Source organism: Brachyistius frenatus, unplaced genomic scaffold (genome assembly GCF_029030835.1).
Source record: "Brachyistius frenatus isolate BFR_SWC_R1_liver_20210118 unplaced genomic scaffold, ASM2903083v1 Contig_214, whole genome shotgun sequence".
Taxonomy (NCBI): domain Eukaryota; kingdom Metazoa; phylum Chordata; class Actinopteri; family Embiotocidae; genus Brachyistius; species Brachyistius frenatus.
In genome coordinates this window covers 315,001-334,314 of record NW_027210813.1, presented here as the reverse complement: position 1 = coordinate 334,314, position 19,314 = coordinate 315,001, and the positions used below count along the sequence as shown (strand labels likewise).

At 48.0% G+C, this 19,314-nt stretch overlaps 3 protein-coding genes across 5 annotated transcripts in view; 1 reads left to right on the top strand and 2 right to left on the bottom strand.

The window, feature by feature from the left end:
• cmip (c-Maf inducing protein) overlaps nt 1-3,088 on the bottom strand; it is a 41,196-nt gene extending 38,108 nt beyond the window's left edge. The window contains exon 1 of the mRNA XM_069719402.1: nt 2,174-3,088. Coding sequence (XP_069575503.1) covers nt 2,174-2,491 — 318 coding nt within the window. The 5' untranslated portion in view covers nt 2,492-3,088. The remainder of the gene's footprint in view (nt 1-2,173) is intronic.
• Nucleotides 3,089-5,773: 2,685 nt separating this feature from the next.
• On the bottom strand, nt 5,774-16,860 carry gan (gigaxonin). 3 transcript variants are annotated; one of them, XM_069719418.1, is made up of 13 exons: nt 16,799-16,860; nt 15,665-15,888; nt 15,417-15,531; nt 14,994-15,344; nt 14,754-14,822; nt 13,925-14,076; nt 13,444-13,565; nt 13,221-13,333; nt 12,036-12,185; nt 10,100-10,236; nt 8,823-8,957; nt 8,494-8,603; nt 5,774-7,802 (listed from the first exon to the last, which is right to left on the bottom strand). In XM_069719418.1, the coding sequence occupies exons 2-13, from the start codon at nt 15,847-15,849 to the stop codon at nt 7,630-7,632; spliced, it is 1,812 nt and encodes a 603-aa protein (XP_069575519.1). In that variant the 5' UTR covers nt 15,850-15,888; nt 16,799-16,860; the 3' UTR covers nt 5,774-7,629. The 3 variants fall into 3 exon arrangements, with proteins under 3 accessions (XP_069575519.1, XP_069575523.1, XP_069575524.1); XM_069719422.1 differs by lacking the exon at nt 16,799-16,860 and adding an exon at nt 16,233-16,391; XM_069719423.1 differs by lacking the exons at nt 5,774-7,802; nt 8,494-8,603 and having other exon boundaries at nt 8,722-8,957.
• Nucleotides 16,861-17,077: 217 nt separating this feature from the next.
• acd (ACD shelterin complex subunit and telomerase recruitment factor) overlaps nt 17,078-19,314 on the top strand; it is a 2,267-nt gene continuing 30 nt past the window's right edge. Inside the window, exons 1-2 of the mRNA XM_069719433.1 lie at nt 17,078-17,396; nt 17,531-19,314. The exon at nt 17,531-19,314 is cut by the window's right edge and continues 30 nt beyond it. Coding sequence (XP_069575534.1) covers nt 17,624-19,165 — 1,542 coding nt within the window. The 5' untranslated portion in view covers nt 17,078-17,396; nt 17,531-17,623 and the 3' untranslated portion in view covers nt 19,166-19,314. The remainder of the gene's footprint in view (nt 17,397-17,530) is intronic.

The following is a 19,314-nucleotide window of genomic DNA, read 5'->3' as shown; positions in this document are numbered from 1 at the left end:
GTCTCCTCCGTCTCCTCTCTACACCCTCCGTCTCCCCCCTACACCTTCTGTCTCCTCTCTACACCCTCTGTCTCCTCCGTCTCCTCTCTACACACTCCGTCTCCTCTCTACACCCTCCGTCTCCGCCGTCTGCTCTCCACACCCTCCGTCTCCTCTCCACACCCGCCATCTCCTCCGTCTCCTCTCTACACCCTCTGTGTCCTCTCTACATCCGCCGTCTCCTCCTTCTCCTCTCTACACCCGCCGTCTCCTCTCTACACCCTCCGTCTCCTCTCTACACCCGCCGTCTCCTCTCTACACCCTCCGTCTCCTCTCTACACCCGCCGTCTCCTCTCTACACCCTCCGTCTCCGCCGTCTGCTCTCCACACCCTCCGTCTCCTCTCTACACCCTCCGTCTCCCCCCTACACCTTCTGTCTCCTCTCTACACCCTCTGTCTCCTTTCTACACCCGCCGTCTCCTCCGTCTCCTCTCTACACCGTCCGTCTCCTCTCCACACCCGCCGTCTCCTCTCCACACCCGCCATCTCCTCTGTCTTCTCTCTACACCCTCCGTCTCCTCTCTACACCCTCCGTCTCCACCGTCTCCCCCCTACACCCTCCGTCTCCTCTCTACACCCTCTGTCTCCTCTCTACACCCTCCGTCTCCTCTCTACACCCTCCCTTTCCTGTCTCCTCTCCACACCCTCCGTCTCCTCTCTACACCCTCCGTCTCCTCTCCACACCCGCCGTCTCCTCCGTCTCCTCTCTACACCCTCCGTCTCTTCTCCACACCCGCCGTCTCCTCCGTCTCCTCTCTACACCCTCCGTCTCCTCTCCACACCCGCCATCTCCTCCGTCTCCTCTCTACACCCTCTGTCTCCTTTCTACACCCGCCGTCTCCTCCGTCTCCTCTCTACACCCTCCGTCTCCTCTCCACACCCGCCGTCTCCTCTCTACACCCGCCGTCTCCTCCGTCTCCTCTCCACACCCGCCATCTCCTCTGTCTCCTCTCTACACCCTCCGTCTCCTCTCTACACCCTCCGTCTCCACCGTCTCCCCCCTACACCCTCCGTCTCCTCTCTACACCCTCTGTCTCCTCTCTACACCCTCCCTTTCCTGTCTCCTCTCTACACCCTCCGTCTCCTCTCTACACCCTCCGTCTCCCCTACACCCTCCGTCTCCTCTCTACACCCTCCGTCTCCCCCCTACACCCTCCGTCTCCTCTCTACACACTCCGTCTCCGCTGTCTGCTCTCCACACCCTCCGTCTCCTCTCCACACCCGCCGTCTCCTCTCTACACCCGCCGTCTCCTCTCTACACCCGCCGTCTCCTCCGTCTCCACCATCTCCTCTCCACACCCGCCATCTCCTCTGTCTCCTCTCTACACCCTCCGTCTCCTCTCTACACCCTCTGTCTCCTCTCTACACCCGCTGTACCTCCGTCTCCTCTCTACACCCGCCGTCTCCTCCGTCTCCTCTGTACACCCTCCGTCTCCTCTCCACACCCTCCGTCTCCTCTCTACACCCTCCGTCTCCTCTCCAAACCCTCCGTCTCCTCTCTACACCCTCCGTCTCCTCTTCACACCCTCCGTCTCCTCTCTACACCCTCCGTCTCCTCTCCACACCCTCCGTCTCCTCTCTACACCCTCCGTCTCCTCTCCACACCCTCCGTCTCCTCTCTACACCCTCCGTCTCCTCTTCACACCCTCCGTCTCCTCTCTACACCCTCCGTCACTTCTCCACACCCGCCGTCTCCTCCGTCTCCTCTCTACACCCTCCGTCTCCTCTCCACACCCTCCGTCTCCTCTCTACACCCACTGTCTCCTCTCTACACCCGCCGTCTCCTCTCCACACCCTCTGTCTCCTCTCTACACCCTCTGTCTCCTCTCTACACCCTCCCTTTCCTGTCTCCTCTCTACACCCTCCGTCCCCTCTCTATATAATAATGGAGACTGATGACCCACAGGAGACAAACAAGAGCTCCACAGCGCACCTTCTGCACCCTGAGGATGATGATGGAGGTGTTGGGGGAGGGGAAGTGGCTTGGGGGGGGGGGGGGGGTAGTGACACCCTGCCTTCTTGTAAACTGCGTCAACAACAGACTGTGCGTAATCTCAGCGCGCGCGTCCAGACAAGAAAAGACAAACAGAAAAGCTGCCTGTGGAATGTGACACACACGCGCGCGGGGACTCACGGTGGCCGAGGTCAGGCTGCTGTCCGTCAACGTCAGGTGGTGCGGCTCCCACCTCCGCAGGAACTTGGAGGTGAGGAGCTTGGAGAGGAACGTGCGCGGGTGTTTGACCACGCACACCTGGATGTCCCCCTCGTGCAGCAGCTTGTACCTCATCCCGCTGCTGCTGCAGTGGTGCAGCGACCTCTTGCAGGGCCCCGCGCCCAGCTTGGTGTTGTTGTTGCCCTCCGACATGTCCCCCAGCAGCGGCTTGTTCTCCTCGCACTGATAGAACTGGTTGTTGTGCAGCTCGTTGGCTCCTCCGCCGCCGGTGAAATCCATCGTTCAGTAATCCAACCGTTGATCGTTTCCAAATGTTAGTCTCGAGGAGCGGACGGTAAACGCGGCGCGAGGACACAACAATCCGACATGTATGTAGAACAAATAGACGGATAAGGTCGTTGGGATCGAGCCGGAGGGGGGGGGGGCAGCAGCTTCCTCCCCCGCCGCTACAACACGACCTCGGTTAACGGAGACGCCACGGAGCGTCACGGCAGGATATCCAGACGGAAGGTCTCCGCGGTATAATCCACCATTTTCCTCCCCGAACAATAAAGCACGAAGTGTCTCCACGGTGCGCGTCTCACCGCCTCCCCCCACCCCCCACCCCCCCGCCGCCACCAGCCGAGCTACTCAATATGTTAGGGCCATGGCCTGATCCACTCCGTCCAACTGGAGACACACGCAGTAATCCAGCGCGAGGACCGTCTGGGAACCACCGGAACACGGAGCAAACATCCACCGGCGGCGGGCCTGCTCTCCTCCGCGGGGTTCGGGGCTCGTTCGGGCTCTCTGGCTCGGTTTCCTTTGATTCGGTCTTCTGTCTCAGTGTGAAGGAACCAGCTCGCTCCGGCAGCCGCGCGCTGATTGGTCCGCGCCCGTTCATGTGATACCGGACTGACGTCAATGGGGAGGCGAGCGGATGAGCCGTGTGTCTTTTGCGCTCGAGTGTCTGCCGAAGGCGCACGCTCACCGCCCCCCTCCCCCCTCTTCTCTGCCCCCCTCCCCCCTCCCTCTGAAAAATGGAGGAGGCCGCAGAGACTTTAAGTGAATCCTCCTTTTTTTCTGGACTTCCTCATAATCTGCCAAGGAAGAAGGGCAGAGAGGAAGATTATTGACAAGCTGATGATGCATCGATGTGAGGGGGTCCTTATAACAATCTGTATGACCTACTATTTATGGTAAATATTAAAATGAATATTATTTATCAACTCTCCAACATCCAGTTTGTTGAAATGCACCTTTATGCTGCATGTTGACACAGAAATACAGACAACAAATAAACATCTGTGACACACAAATAGTACACCAACTAACCTCAGATGCCACATTTAGCACATTTTTTTTTACCCATTATGATTACTATTATTAATATATATTTTTAAAATATTTATTTAACATATAACTTTGTTTTATTTTTATTTTTTTCAATTTATCAGTTGACAAAAGACAAGAAAGAAGTAAACAAAAATAAACAAATCAACAATTAAACTTGTTATGACATCATTACAATATATAGAATTAACCAGAAACCATATTACCAAATATCTCAAAATAGTATTATTTTTATCTACCAAGAGTGGAATCCGTTTATCGTAACATTTACAGTGTGTTCATGGTCTCCAGGAGATGAACCCTCATTTAGACGGACTGCCCTGATTTAAGATGAACATATTCATGTTCTCCAGAAGGAAGAACCCGGTTATATTTCTGTATGAACTCTTCACAAATCACCCAGCAGGAAGCGGAACAGCACACTCATCCTGGAGCATGAAATTACTGTTTCAGCCTCTAGGGGTCCTCGTGATGCTTCAGACTTCCTGTTGTCAATCATAAAATCCTGCAGACTGATTGTGGACTCAGGTCAGCTGTCACACCCCGACACACATTGTCTGTGTTTGTCGTGGATGTTTCAGACACTCCTTCCATAAACACAAATCACATTTCAAACAGGCCGAAACCCAAAACACTGACATCACCGTGTGTGTCCTCCTGTCGCTCCAGTGTTTTGGAGTGTCCGAGCCCGGAGGAGCAGCTGGAGAAACGTGGCCGAGCGTCAGCAGCGAGCGCAGACTGTAGCTGACAGGGACCAGAACCAGAAAAGTCCCTTTTCTTCCTCCATACCGTTACCCATCCTCTCCGTTGTAAAGCCCGTCCTGCAGCAGAGTTCTGCTCCGTCTCGGCCCACATCGCTCACAGGACCCCGGTTAGCTGCTAACGGTCACGAGAGCTGCTCACTTTAACCGAATTATCTCCATCCTGGTCACGCTCGCTAATCCTGTTGTGTTAATCCCTCGTCCAGACTCATCCTGACAGTGTCGACAAGCACGCTCAATTTAAAGCTTCACATTTAAGAACGATACATTCAGCGTTTTCTGTTTCTTGTCAGTTGACATTCAGAAGAACCTGCAGGATCCTGTGGGAAGAGGAATTTATTGTACTTACTAATGGAAAGAAAACAGATTATTAATATCCATCCCCTACAGATGATTACTGTTGTTGTGACCGCCGGTACGTGAACATCTGTGATGTCACCGTGGAAACCTGAAACTGGAGCAGAGAAACAGCAGATTTTGGGGAAAAAGAAGTTGAGGGAGTTGAATCCAGGGGGGGGGGGGGGGGGGGGGGGCTACGATTGTGTTGTTGAGGATGAGAAACTCGCCAGTTTTCAAGGCGCTGTCAGCGGGTGTGTCGTCATGTTGGAGAACCTTGTTGCCATGGCGCCACAGTTCAGATGGTTTGTGTTCTCTGGGTTTCAAAAGACGCAGCAACAGACAGGAAACTGAAACAAAGTGACAAAAAGGGAAGAAGAAGAGCTCACAGACTAAATACAGCAGGGAGGGAAGGACAACGAGGGACAGGTGGAACTAATCAGTGGGTGGGGCCAACAATCATACAAAGGACAGGAAGTGAAATGAGACAGACACACAAGAGGTGAGTTATTTAAAAATAAGACAGGAAGCACAAAACCACAGACTGACCTGAAGACCACGAAGCAGAACAGAAGCTCAGAAGGTCCCAGTGGAACTCGGTGTTGACAGTCTGACTCTGGGGGACCAATTCACGGTGACACAAAGAAAACCCACCTGGTGTCTCCTGACGACTTCTTCGGTCTTGGACAGTGAAGCTCCGCCCCTCTTGAAACGTGATGTCATCAGAACACCTCGCCTGCTCGTCGCTTCATCGCCGTCAGACTTTCTGAAGACTTTCAAAGGTCTCTGATGACCGTTTACAGAGTTTGATCTAAACTCTGCTGTTTCTCTGCTCCAGTTTCAGGTTTCCATGGTGACATCACTAATGTTCTCGTACCAGCGGTCACATTAACGTGAGGAACTCAGTGATGATGGTGATGATGATGAAGAGACGACTCTGAATACTTCCTCATGGAGGTTGTTGGTCCTCCGTGTGCAGCACCGTGATGCGTTCAGGAACACTCAAAGCTACTATTGAGAAATGCCACCAACTAATATAAAATGTTTGCATGAGTACAAAATGACTCAGATGATATTGATTTGTGGCTCTGTGATGTTTGGATTCATATAAAAAGAAGACAGAAACAAACGGTTGACCACTTTGGTGATTTAATCCCTTTGACGCAGACGAGTGACGACATTTTACAAAACTTCCTCATGCAGCAGTTACAAAAGTACAAACTGAAACAACCGTTTCACCACAACAGCAACTGTACGTTCAGGTTAGACTACTTCTGGTGTGAAACACACACACACACACACACACACACACACACACACACACACACACACACACACACACACACACACACACACACACACACACACACACACACACACACACACACACACACACACACACACACACACACACACACACACACACACACACACACACACACACACACACACATACACACACACACACACACACACACACACACACACACACAGACACACACACACACACATACAGACACACACACACACACACACACACACACACACACATACAGACACACACACACACACACACACACACACACACACACACACTCACACACACACACTCACACACACACTCACACACACACACACACACACACACACACACACACACACACACACACACACACACACACACACACACACACACACACACACACACACACACACACACACACACACACACACACACACACACACACACACACACACACACACACAGACACACACACACACACACACACACACACACACACACACACACACACACACACACACACACACACACACACACACACACACACACACACACACACACACACACACACACACACACACACACACACACACACACACACACACACACACACACAGACAGACAGACAGACAGACAGACACTCTGCCCAGGTAGAGTCAGTGAGATTTGGAGATGAAGGAAGATGATTGAAGTGTTTCTACATTCGGTGCTCAGATTTACTGACATCGTGTTTTTTAAGCTCCTTTTCTCCGTCTGGATTTTCTTGAAGTTTTAAAGAAACAAAACGCAGAAGTTTCCAGTTTGATCGCAGGACAAACAGTCGCAGAAATCTTTGGTTGATTTATCTGTGCTGCTTCTCAACGGGTTTCTGATCTGGTGGGCGGCACCAGGTCCGTCCGGCGGGCGGCACCAGACACACAAGTTTCCTACTGTGAGACCTGGGCTTAATTATTGGAGCAGCTTTTAACCAATCAGCATTGAAGGAAACTGTAAACAACAGAGAGCTTCCTCCAATGAGAGCCAAGGGAAACATGTCGATTTCTTAAAGTCAGTTAAAGGATATATTTAATATATTTATATATACTTAAGGGTCCTGTGATGGACTGACCACCTGTCCAGGTGAACCCTGCCTTCGCCCAAAATGAGCTGGGATAGGCTCCGCCCCCCATGACCCTGTTCAGGATAAAGCCGGTATAGATAATGGATGGATGGATATTTTTGTAGGAACTATATTTAGAAACAAAAGCATCATCGCACTTAGCCACGCCCACTGGTCACTGATTGGTCCACCCAACGTAACGTAAACTCAAGAAAGTAGCAGCCATTTCTCTGGAAAGCTTTAAGCCCTGATGTCCTCTGTTTTTAAGAGACTCCTGGTTTCTCTGAATCTGTACGATGGCGGCGGAGACTTGAAGTTAGTCTGACTGACACATTAGTGAGAAAACTAATCCAAAAAATAACGCTTCCTCTATATTCAAACCTGCGTTAAAATCCGTCCCATCAGAAAGTGTTGAGAACCAGTAACGTTAAAATGTCCGTTAAAATCAAAGATAAAAGAAAACTCTAAAAAAAACCTCTCCGATGTTGAAACGATGAAGTTGAGTCAGTTAGAAACATCTAGAAAGGAGAACACTTCAGCGTTTGGATGTTCCTCTAACCGTGGACCGGACGGACCGGTGGAGGCGTCAGACCCGGATCCTGAACATGCCCTGACTCAGCTGGAGGCGGAACAGACGACAGTTGGCGAAGCGAAGGGAGGCGCAGGACGTCTTGGAGGGGTCGCCGGGGAGCATCGGCTTGATGGGATGCCACGAACCAGAAGAACGACGGAACTCACGGATGTAGTCGAAGCTGCTGCCTGGACACACACAGGACACACACACATTTAGACACACACAGGACACACACACATTTAGACACACACAGGACACACACACATTTAGACACACACAGGACACACACAGGACACACACACATTTAGACACACACAGGACACACACACATTTAGACACGCACAGGACACACACACATTTAGACACACACAGGACACACACACATTTAGACACACACAGGACACACACACATTTAGACACACACAGGACACACACATTTAGACACGCACAGGACACACACACACACACATTTAGACACACACACACACACACATTTAGGACACACACACACACACACACACACACACACATTTAGACACACACAGGACACACACACATTTAGACACACACAGGACACACACACACACACACACATTTAGACACACACAGCACACACACATTTAGGACACACACACACATTTAGACACACACAGGACACACACACATTTAGACACGCACAGGACACACACACATTTAGACACACACAGGACACACACATTTAGACACGCACAGGACACACACACATTTAGACACACACAGGACACACACACATTTAGACACACACAGGACACGCACAGGACACACACACATTTAGACACACACAGGACACACACACAGACGGTTTACCAACAGGTGAGAGCTGTGTGGTTTTCTCACCTGTGTCCAGGTCGCCCACCACGTAGACGCTGGCGCCGATCGGCACGGCACCGTACACGAAGGAGGAGCTGGTCTGGATACACAAACTCTGGTCATCCAGGAGCATCCACCTACAACACACACACATATATGTATATACATATACATATATATATGTATGTATATATGTGTATATATGTATACACATATATACATACATATATATACATACATATACATATATATATAAGTATATATATACAAAGCTGCTAAACGCTCTCCGTGTCTGCATTCAGATCACAGAAGCCAGAGACTGTGATGAAGGTTGTCCGTTAGCCCCGCCCCCTGACCTCCTCATCTCGTCGTGGTAGAACTCTGACTTGCAGGTGGTCATCTGTCTCTGCTCGGGGTTGTCGGGCTCTTGGCTACGGACGCCTCCGAACACGTAGAGCTCCTGACCGACGCCGCACGCCACCGAGCCGAACCTGCAGAGGAGAGATGCACCGGAGCTCCGCCTCACTCTTCACTCTCATATCTTAGTTTACAGAAACGTTAGGAAATAAAAACAGAATCACACGATTTGAAAATCCTGTGAACTCATAAATGAATTGCTGGTTGTTGCACTTTGTTCTTTCCCACATGGATGAACCTCTAATATCCAATCACGTTACTGATCTGTTGCCAGGCAACATAATTAGTTGTCAGATGTTCAACCAGGTGTTTTTTTGCGTTATACAACTTTCCAACTATTCCAACTGTTTTGAGACGTGTTTCTGACATCAAATTCAAAATGAGCAGATATTTTTTTATAAAACAATCAAATTTCTCAGTTTCAACCTTTGATTTGTTGTCTTTGGACTATTTTCTATTAAATATTGTTTTACGTGATTTGCATATCATTGCATTCTGTTTTTAATTTACATTTTACACATTGTCCTGACGTTTTTAAAATCGGGGTTGAACATAAAAGAAGAAGACGTGAGGAAATATCATTGATGTGGCTGAGAAAATGTTGGAAAACTAGTTTGAATGAGTCGGAGTCCACAACTTTCTACCATCCAGCTGCATCACCTTAAGTTCAGGGGGCGTGGCCTCTGGGTTTTCCAGAAGCCTGGAACTTTATTTATATGTTGTTTTTGAGTCGATGATCAGAGATGATTTCTTGACGACCAAAATCAGGAACGCAGCGTTTAAAGGAGGAAATGGCTCCAAATGATCAGAAATCAGGATCTGAACACAGGATTCAGGCTGAAAGATGAAGTTTTGGTGGTTTACACAAGCTGGCGCTGGAAAGACAACAAACGTTGGAGAAGACGTGTCGGATCAGACGAGCTCGGCGCGTTCGACTCGTTTCACTCATGAACAGAAGCGGCTTCGCAGCGATGAAGAACGCTGAGATGACTCGGCTGCACTTCCTGTCTCAAATGTCAAAATGTCATCGTTACGTGTCCGAAGTCAAACTAAAACTGAAAGCGACAGATCTGGTGGTGCGACAGACACATTTCACTTCCTGTTGTACAACAAAACCACGAACAAAGTTGATATCGCAGACTGAAGGCGGATATTTGTGTTGGAAGAAGAAGCGATGCAGATAAAAGGACGAGCTGTGAAGATGTATGTCTCTTACCGTCTCTCCTTCAGAGGACACAGGCCCGTCCACTGCTGCGTTTTGGGGTCGAAGCATTCCACGGAGTCAAACAGCTTCCCGTAGGAGCCTCCACCCATGGCGTAGATCTTCTTATTCATGGAGGCGTAGCAGCCCACCTGACGGAGAAGGACCACCTTGCTTTCATGTCCTTTATTTCCATTTTATTAGACTTCAAAGTAGATGTTTTAAAGATTGAAACATAAAATGAATCTTCAACCAGTAGCAGCTGGTTCAGGCAGATCACAGAGGAAACCTGCTTCATCTTCAACATGAATTCATTATCAAATGTATAAATCATTTATATAAAAAAAATAATACTTTTACTTATTTCTGGGTCTGTAGGCTAATGATGTACGGAGGACAAAAAGTATCATCTGATTGTAATTAAATTACATTTAAATAAATACAGAAATAAAAATAAATTATGGTGAATAGATAAGAAATAAACAAAAACATGCAGGAATGAATACAGAAATAAAAAGTGGAATACGTAAACAAATAAGTAAATTATAATTAATACGACCAAAAAAAGTTCAACACATCTACATTTGAATGTTTCAATATTTCGACTGCATTTATGAGGAACGAGCACCGAATGGAGTCGATTGTTATTCAAGCGTTATTATTATTCCTGGTTCCGGAAAATAAATCACCTTTTTGGTGGCTTTAACATACTGAAATACTCATGAAACTTTGCACACCCGTCAGTCATGGTGAAAAACTACGCATTTCAGAGGTTTTGCGAGTGGGCGTGGGCAAATGGCTCACTAGCGCCCCCTAAACTTCAGCCCCGACACCTACTTTCACCAACATGCACGAAATTCGGTGGACATGTGTATCACACCGATATGTACCAAAAAGTCTCTTGGCACCATGACCTCAACTTAACAGGAAGTCCGCCATTGTGAATTTAGTTGCCATTTTTGGTTATTCGCACTACTTGTATTTTAACGAACTCCTGCAGATTTTGACGCACCGACCTGAAGTTTTCTCTGTCTTAACACCCGGGAGATGAAAACTTATCAAAAGAATTTGTCTTCGTCGATCGGTGTGCCCGTGGCGTGGTGGCCATTTTGAGCATCTCGCCATGAAACTACAAGTGACTGTAACTTTTATGTAATTATTCTGATCTTCCTCAATCTTTGATAACAGTCAACGCCCCCTGCTGGTAACAAGAATCAAGCAAAAAAATGTCAACTTTAAGTGGGGCTATGTGCGGCCCGACCCGCTGGATCCCCGACGTGCAGCACGCGAGGGACCGCCGATCACTGCTTAAAGTTTTAACTTATATCTACATTAACTTAATAACAATATTAATAACAAACATTTTAACAGTAACAATTTATTCTATGTATTTGTATCCTCTATACTTTGTTAATTACCTCCTTTTATTTAATTATGAATGTTTTTAAATGTATTTATTTATGGATGTATTTATTCATACACATTTTGTCTTGCGTACCTAATTATCCATTTTAATTCATGCACTTAATTATTTATTTCAACATGTTTAGAATGTTTTTATTAATATATATATTTAATGTCATATTTTTTACCTCCGTACATCTTAATAATCTAGTTTTGCACTTAATTACTACTTCTCTACTTTTTTTAATTTATGTAATTGTCTTTTGATTTCTGAATGTATTCCTGAATAAACATTTTCATCTCTATATTTCTCATAATTGTCTTTCTGTATTAAAGTATTTCTTTGTATTTATGTTGTTCCATCGCTTCTATTTGACCTTCATACTTCATTACCTACTTTTGCAGTTATGTATTAACTCATTTCTGTATTTACTTCAATTTTATTTGCTCATTTATTTAGAAATGTAATTATTTATTTGTTTTTGTTGTTTTGTCCTTATGTGTCCTGTATGATTCCAGCATGTGTCCCACGGCTGTGTGTCGTCACCTTCCGGATCATCGTCATGCTGGTCTGCATCCTCCAGGTGTTGAAGTGCGGGTCGAACACCTCGACGGTGATCAGCTCCGTCGCGTCGCTCTCTCCTCCCAGAACGTAGATCAGCCCGTCCAGCTCCACCACGCCGAAGTTCTGCCGAGCCTGAAAACATCGGCGACGTCACCGTCAAACCACAAAGATGTTCAGCTGCAACGTTCATGTAGAAAAACTCTTGAAATGTGTCAAATCCTGAAATCACGCTTAAAGCAGGGGTACAACACGGAAATGTACTCCAGTATATTTGATTGTTTTCTTTGCTTATGAAGAAAATAATAAACAAACACAACAATTAGAAAAATTTAAATGTTGCTAATTCAAGGAGACATGAATAAATACACATTTTAAATAAGTTTCTAAATTTTCATACATTTATTTTGTTTTTTGAATTTTTACTTCAGTTACTTTATGTGTACAGTTTAATTTAATAATCACAATAACAGGACACTTTTAATGGGATTAAAACTGATTTTAACAGTTTACAGAACCAAACACAACAATTGATTTAATGCAGATTTATACTCCATACTAATCTAACTAATCTACTTTTATTTAAACACGGATTTATTTATTCATACTTCAGGCACTTTTGTCCCAGCCCTTATATTTAACTACCCCCACTTTTATCTATGTTTATTTTATTTAAGTTTATTGTTTATCCATACATATATTTCTTTATTTTTTGTGCCTCCAACAGTATTTTAAGTAGTGGTTTACATGACATATAAATCTGATATTCTTATATAGGTCTGATATTAGTACACAAATTCAGTTCATCAATATAACCGAATATTACCGAATTTCCCCACTGTGGGATTAATAAAATCAAAGCTAATCTAATCTAAAATCAACAGGTAAATTGGAAACAGGTGATTTGAAGTGTGTTTTCTGTGTCGAACTGCTGACACCTAGTGGTCAGTAAGTGTAATAACAAAAAGAGTATCAGGCCTGCAAATTTAAAGAGCAGGTATTGTGAGTTTTTGGAGTTTATTTTGAAAGGACTGACGAGAGGAAGTGACTGAACTGCATCGTTAAATAAAATAAAACACCGGAGATGAAGTAATGTGTAAACAAAGCGCTCTCATCTGTTCAGACATGTGTGATGGATGGATTCATGCTTGCAGTATTGGGTGGGTGTACCTGCAGCATCGGGGGGGTGGAGCTCCAGGTGTTGGAGTCGGGGTCGTACTTCTCTCCGCTGTCCAGGACGGTGTTGTGTTCATCAGTTCCACCCATCACGAACAGGAAACCCTCTGACAGACAGGACACGCTCTTATTTACTCATTATTATTCTGTTAAATAGAAGTCATGTTTCTCTACAGGTGTGTGTTTTATGTTTTCCCGCTCTGAGCCTCTCACGGACCAGCAGCGACCACGCCGTGGCCGAGGCGGGCGACGCCCATCGGCTGCAGCTCAATCCAGGCCTGCCGGTTGGCGTCGTACAGCGGACACATGCAGCGCGTCACGGCCGTCGGCTTCCTGCTTCTATACACGGAGAGAAATGTGATGCAGTAAACTCTTCTATTCTGTTCATTCACCACTGTTCTCTACATGACAGCGTCAGAGTTTGGCCCCCCCCCTCATTCAGGGGTTTTCTTTCTTTCTTTTACTTTTATCAAAGCAGAAGGACTCGGACCGTCAAAAGATATTTTGGGTCGTTTACTTTTTTCCCCCTTTTTTTTTTCCACACGGTAGAAGACAGTCGTAACAAAAAGACTTGAATGAGTCGATGGTATTTGTTTATGTTCTCCAGAGCGTGTAGAGAGAAGTGGAAAATCTGCTTTGCAGGTTATTAAGGGAGTTCAGAAAATAAAAAAAGCAAAGATGGCACACGGCGTTCTCACTTGCGGTCCTCTCCTCCGGCGATGACGATGCACTCGGAGTATCCTCGGGGTTTGAAGGCGGCGAGCAGCGCCTCGCCCTGCAGCTGACCCTCCCCCAGCACCGTCTGACAGTACTCCCGGATCACCTCCCTCATCAGCGGCTCCCCCATGGCCTGATGGGATACCACGGTAATGCACAGCGAGGTGAGCAGCTCAGTTAAAAATAGCAAACACACTTTGATAAAATCAGATCTGTGGCTCCAGCTTTGGAAGATTTTGGGCGACTTTTTCTCATTTCCATTATGATGTTGTTGTTTTTTTATCGCCTTAAGTTAATAAAGTCAATGATATGATCGAGCTACTGTCAGATTTCAGTCACAACACGTTCCTGCCAATGTTTCACAATAAAAGCTTTGTTAGTAAATGAAGTGTTTCTGTCTACTTAAATGCTACAGGGCTTTTATTTTGAAAGGGGTTTCTATTCATGCAGTAACATTAATAGGGCAAACGTCAAAATGAGGCCTCGAGGTGACATGGTGAAACAACCAATACACCTTTAATGATGTTACTATGACGACTTTAGTTTTTTTTAGTGGCTCTCTTGCAGGACATTCGCTTTAGGGAGGACTGGATCGAAAAAAAACAAAAAAAGAATTAAGCCCTGATCAAGAGAAATATGAACATTATATTTCCTGACATGGAGAAAAAAAGTGGAGGAGTGTCATTTGGGTGCACTGCAGCAGCTCTATACCGGACTTTTCTAAATACTTTGTTGAAACTGATTTCAGCTCCGTCTGTTATTAGATAAATACTTTATTATAATACGAAGGAAATCATTCCCAGTCTGCACCTGCTCTCTCAGGTAGCTCACGTCCAAACCCTGCTGCCACACGGCCGACATCACTTCCCTCATGTGGACCTGCAAACAGAGACGGGATAGGACTCACTCTCACACAGTGTTTTGGAGGCAGCCCCTAGTGGCCCTCCGTGGTATTGCACTTTAAGACACTTCCAGTAGAATTGGTGTCATTTTACGCAGCTGTTGGTCAGGTGATCTTACAGTCACCTGACCACGCTGAGTGTTACCCACCCTGCGGTCCTCCGGGTCGTGGGCGAACCACCGCACCACAGCCTCCAACACGTGCTTTTCGTTGCCCACGTTCAGCTTCTCCATGGCCAGCACCTCGCAGAGCCGGTCGCTGGGCAGCTCCCTGAACTCCTCGGAGAGAGCCACGTCGCGGAAATGGGTCTGCAGGAACTCGGTGGCGGCGTAGTGGACGTGGTAGAGGCAGTAGTGCAGGGAGAAGAGGCGGATGCCGATGCAATTCTCCGCAGTGATGCAGCTCTCCAGGAACTGGCAGCACAGAGACTTGAGGTCGGTCATGAGGAGCAGGTCGGACGCCTGCACCATGTCCTGGATGGTGTCTTCACTCAGAGCGATCTGTGTGGCACACAAACAGGCCGTGAAGGCTCAAAAGAAAACATATGTGGATAGAAGCACGTCCACGCTCACCTCCCCGCTGAAGATGTAGTCCAGGATCTGTTTCATGATCGCCATGGAGACGCCCTGCAGCTCGATTCTGTAGGTAGATCCATCTTCTTTTGGAGGGTTGTAGTTCAGCTTGGTCCTGACAGGAAAGAGTTAACATTTCTGAATACAACAGAGCATCAGAATTAAAGCTACAGTGGTTTGAGAGCGGACACACCCATGTCGCTGTAACACCGGAAACAGAGTCGGACTCTGGGCTCAGACTTGCTGACCTGACGTAAGGACTTGCAGCAGCCAGGATGTTCTTCTGGACAGGAAGCTGCTCTCCATCCACCACCAGCAGAGCATCGTGGAAACTTTGCTCTTGCCAGAAGGTGCGAAGGACCCTGAGGAGTTTCTGGGAATGTTGTGGGTCTGAAACCTTTGAACCGGGCTCACTACATCCAGAGTCGGGCATGTCTAGACTTGGGACAGCCCAGAAACGTAATGTTCACTCCTGTAAACAGAACAAATCAGGCTCAACTTCTTTACAATTATGTTTTACAGCTCACAATGAAACATAAGCCCGTGATAAATACATACTTTAGGACATTAAACAAACCAACAGGGCGAACTCTGCAATTCGGCTTTCACAAAACACTTATTTGGATGAAAAATGGCTTTAAAGGTTGGTTGGTAAGCTACTTCTCTAGCCAGCCACTCCTCCTCTTCCACAGCGGACATTTCACATTTACAACGTAATAACAAAACAATATGACTGCTTAGTGAATCACTTCACAGCCGAACATTGTGGAAAAACATGAAGGTTCGTAAAACGGATGAATCATTTTTCAAAAGTACCTTATACAACTGCACCCAGACGAAACTTCTTAAACTGACAGCTTTCTAAACCAGGTTTGGTAAGCAAAGGCTAGGCTAGTAGCAAAACAACCAACATGTCCATAAGCAACAGCTCCAGCGACCAAAACGACACGACGTCACAGTTCATGTTCGGAATTCATTGACGTCACAGTTCATGTTCGGAATTCATTGACGTCACAGTTCATGTTCGGAATTCATTGACGTCACAGTTCGTGTTCGGAATTCATTGACGTCACAGTTCGTGTTCGGAATTCATTGACGTCACAGTTCGTGTTCGGAATTCATTGACGTCACAGTTCGTGTTCGGAATTCATTGACGTCACAGTTCATGTTCGTAATTCATCGACGTCACAGTTCATGTTCGTAATTCATCGACGTCACAGTTCATGTTCGTAATTCATCGACGTCACAGTTCATGTTCGCGAACGTGTTTCAATCATTTATTTACTGGAAAAGGAAGAAAACAACAAAGTCTCGAGCCCTGCAGGTTTACTTTAACTCCACGTGTCATGGTTTTAATATGGATTATTTTTAAGACGTCTTACCTGAAGACTGAAATGTTCCGTGTTTTATGGTCCAACCTGCTCAGGACGACATGAATCACTCCGGGCGGGGCGGGGCGGGACGGGACGGGGCGGGGCGGGGCGGGACCGAGCTGCGTTCACAGCCCAAGGAAAAGTGGGTACGGTATATATATGTATATACGGCATATATATATATATATATATATATATATATATATATATATATATACGGCATATATATATATATATATATATATATATATATATATATATATGTATATACGGCATATACAAATTACTATATGACCCATAGTCTCGCGATTCTTTTGACCAAGCAGCGACACGCCATTTATGAACACAACTGTTTCCACTGTACTTTCACGAGGACACCTGAATGCATCACCAGCAGCTTCGTTCATCGGTTCGTTGTGCAGCAGATATTTGCAATGTTTCCGAGTTAGTTATCGCCAACTTTACACAAGTATCGCCGCCATAACTGTGGAAACACGTAAATACTGTTGTTTGAGCGGATGTTCTCGGTTATAATCACGACTACTTGTTTGAATTTGGATATTATCGTCAGTTAGCAACACTGCTGCAAACGGAAGTGGAGACGTCAGTAAGTTCATGTTTCGTGCGAGCTCAAGATTTGATTTTAGCGCTCAGCTACGTGATAACTTCCTCCCAGAATGTGTCCATTAAATTAAATATGTGTTTTCTAATCGTTAACGGGTGATATTTGTTGGTCTGTAGCTGCTCCGGTGATGTTGTGATGGTGGAACCACCGAGCAGCGGAAACCTAACGGAAGCTAAAAGGAGACGCACAGTTTGACACCACAAACAAACATGCCTCGCGCTGCTCGGAGCAGACTGACCCCGTGGATAGAGAGTCTGATCCTCAGGTACGGCAACCGGGAGGAGGAGCAGGAGCAGGAGAAGGAGGAGACGGGGAAGGAGGAGGAGAAGAAGGAGAAGGAGACAGGGAAGGAGACAGGGAAGGAGACGGAGAAGGAGGAGATGGAGGAGACGGGGAAGGAGACGGAGATGGAGGAGACGGGGAAGGAGACGGGGGCAGCGGCCAGCAGCAGCAGCCAGTTCAAGGCTCACGTCATCGGGGTGGGTCAGATGTCGGAGTCCCAGGCTCAGGGCTCCGAGGGGCCCACCGGGCTGCTCTTCCTGTCCGACGGGGCGCTCCAGATTCCCGCCGTCCTCACAGCCTCCGCCTGGGAGCACCTGCAGGAGCAGGAGGACCGCGAGAGCTTCAGCAGCCTGGTCAACACCACGGTGTGCATCCAGGACTACCGGCTGTGCTTCCACATGGCCCCCCAACAGATCAAATGCCTCTTTTTCCTGTCGGTGGGGGAGCTGGCGACGACCGCCGCCGGGCCGGTCCAGGACAACCCGCCCTGCTGCAGCACGCGGCCGTCCGTCCGCCGCCAGGTGAGCGAGACGTGGCGGTCGCTGCTGGGCCGGGAGGAGGTCCGGAGGAGCCCGTGTGGCTTCGACCTGAGCGAGCTGCTGGGCGAGTGGCAGCACGACTGTCTGCAGGCGGTTCTGGAGGACGTCAGGGACCGGCTGCAGCCCCCCTCCACCTGCACCTCCACCTCCTCGCCGGGCCGCCGGGCCACCGGCTGGGACCGGGACCGGGTCCAGTATCGGGGAGCGGAACGTTTCAGCGTCGCCGTGAAGCGTCTGCTCATCTCGGAGGACGTGGGAGGCAGATCGCAGCAAACCGCCGAGTCAGCAGCTACAGAGGACGTCTACGACTGCTCGCCACCACTTCTTGTGGACGACGTGACTGACAGGTGTCCGTCCAGACTTTGGGACATGTTCCCTCCTCCGTGTGTCTCCTCCTCGTCCTCACCAGAAACTACACCGAGTGTCCCGCTGGACCGCTCGGCTGCTGCCGTCCTCAACGGCACGCAACTCCCCGTCCAGGAGTCCAGCTTCTTCCCGCCGTACCAGAACCAGCCGAGCACCCCCGCCCCCACCTCCACCCTCGCCACCGCCTCCTCATCTCTGACACCTCCTGAGGACCAGCAGAGCATCGCCGCTGTGGACAGACAGAGCGAGGACACGGAGGGACAGCACAGGAAGGCGAAGAGGAAACGCAGTGACCCGCCTGTGGAGGGGGCGGAGCTCAGCAGCCTGCCGTCGTGGCTCTTCGACTCGGAGGCGGGCGGCTGCAGGTTCGAGGAGGGCAGCGGTCCCCAGCGGGCCGCTGGGAGGAGGACGCGTCCCAGTTTCCACGGCGACGGCAAGCTCTTCTCTTACTGCTACCAGGTGACCGGGCAGAACCTGCAGGACTTCAGCCGGGTCCGAGTCGGCGAGCTGCTGCTGCGCTGGGCCGTCCGGTACCTGGTGACCCCGACGGAGACGCACCTCTGAAGATCGGATGCTTTTATATTAAACATTTATAAACGGAAGCTCGGCAGCTTTTAAGACATTTTATCTACGATCATAAAACTGATAGATTCATCAGCATGGAAGGATTTTATAGATCTTAATGTTCCACAGCAGCTCTGCATGCATGTGAA

Bases quoted from the DNA above. Each gene is read 5' to 3' on its own strand.
- gan (XM_069719418.1), bottom strand. From the start codon at position 15,849: ATGCCCGACTCTGGATGTAGTGAGCCCGGTTCAAAGGTTTCAGACCCA. The intron at 15,345-15,416 runs GTGAGCGTGGAC...TGTGCCACACAG, and splicing joins ACTACATCTTCAGCGGGGAG to ATCGCTCTGAGTGAAGACAC. The intron at 8,958-10,099 runs GTAAGAGACATA...TCTCCTCTGCAG, and splicing joins TGTCCTCTGAAGGAGAGACG to GTTCGGCTCGGTGGCGTGCG.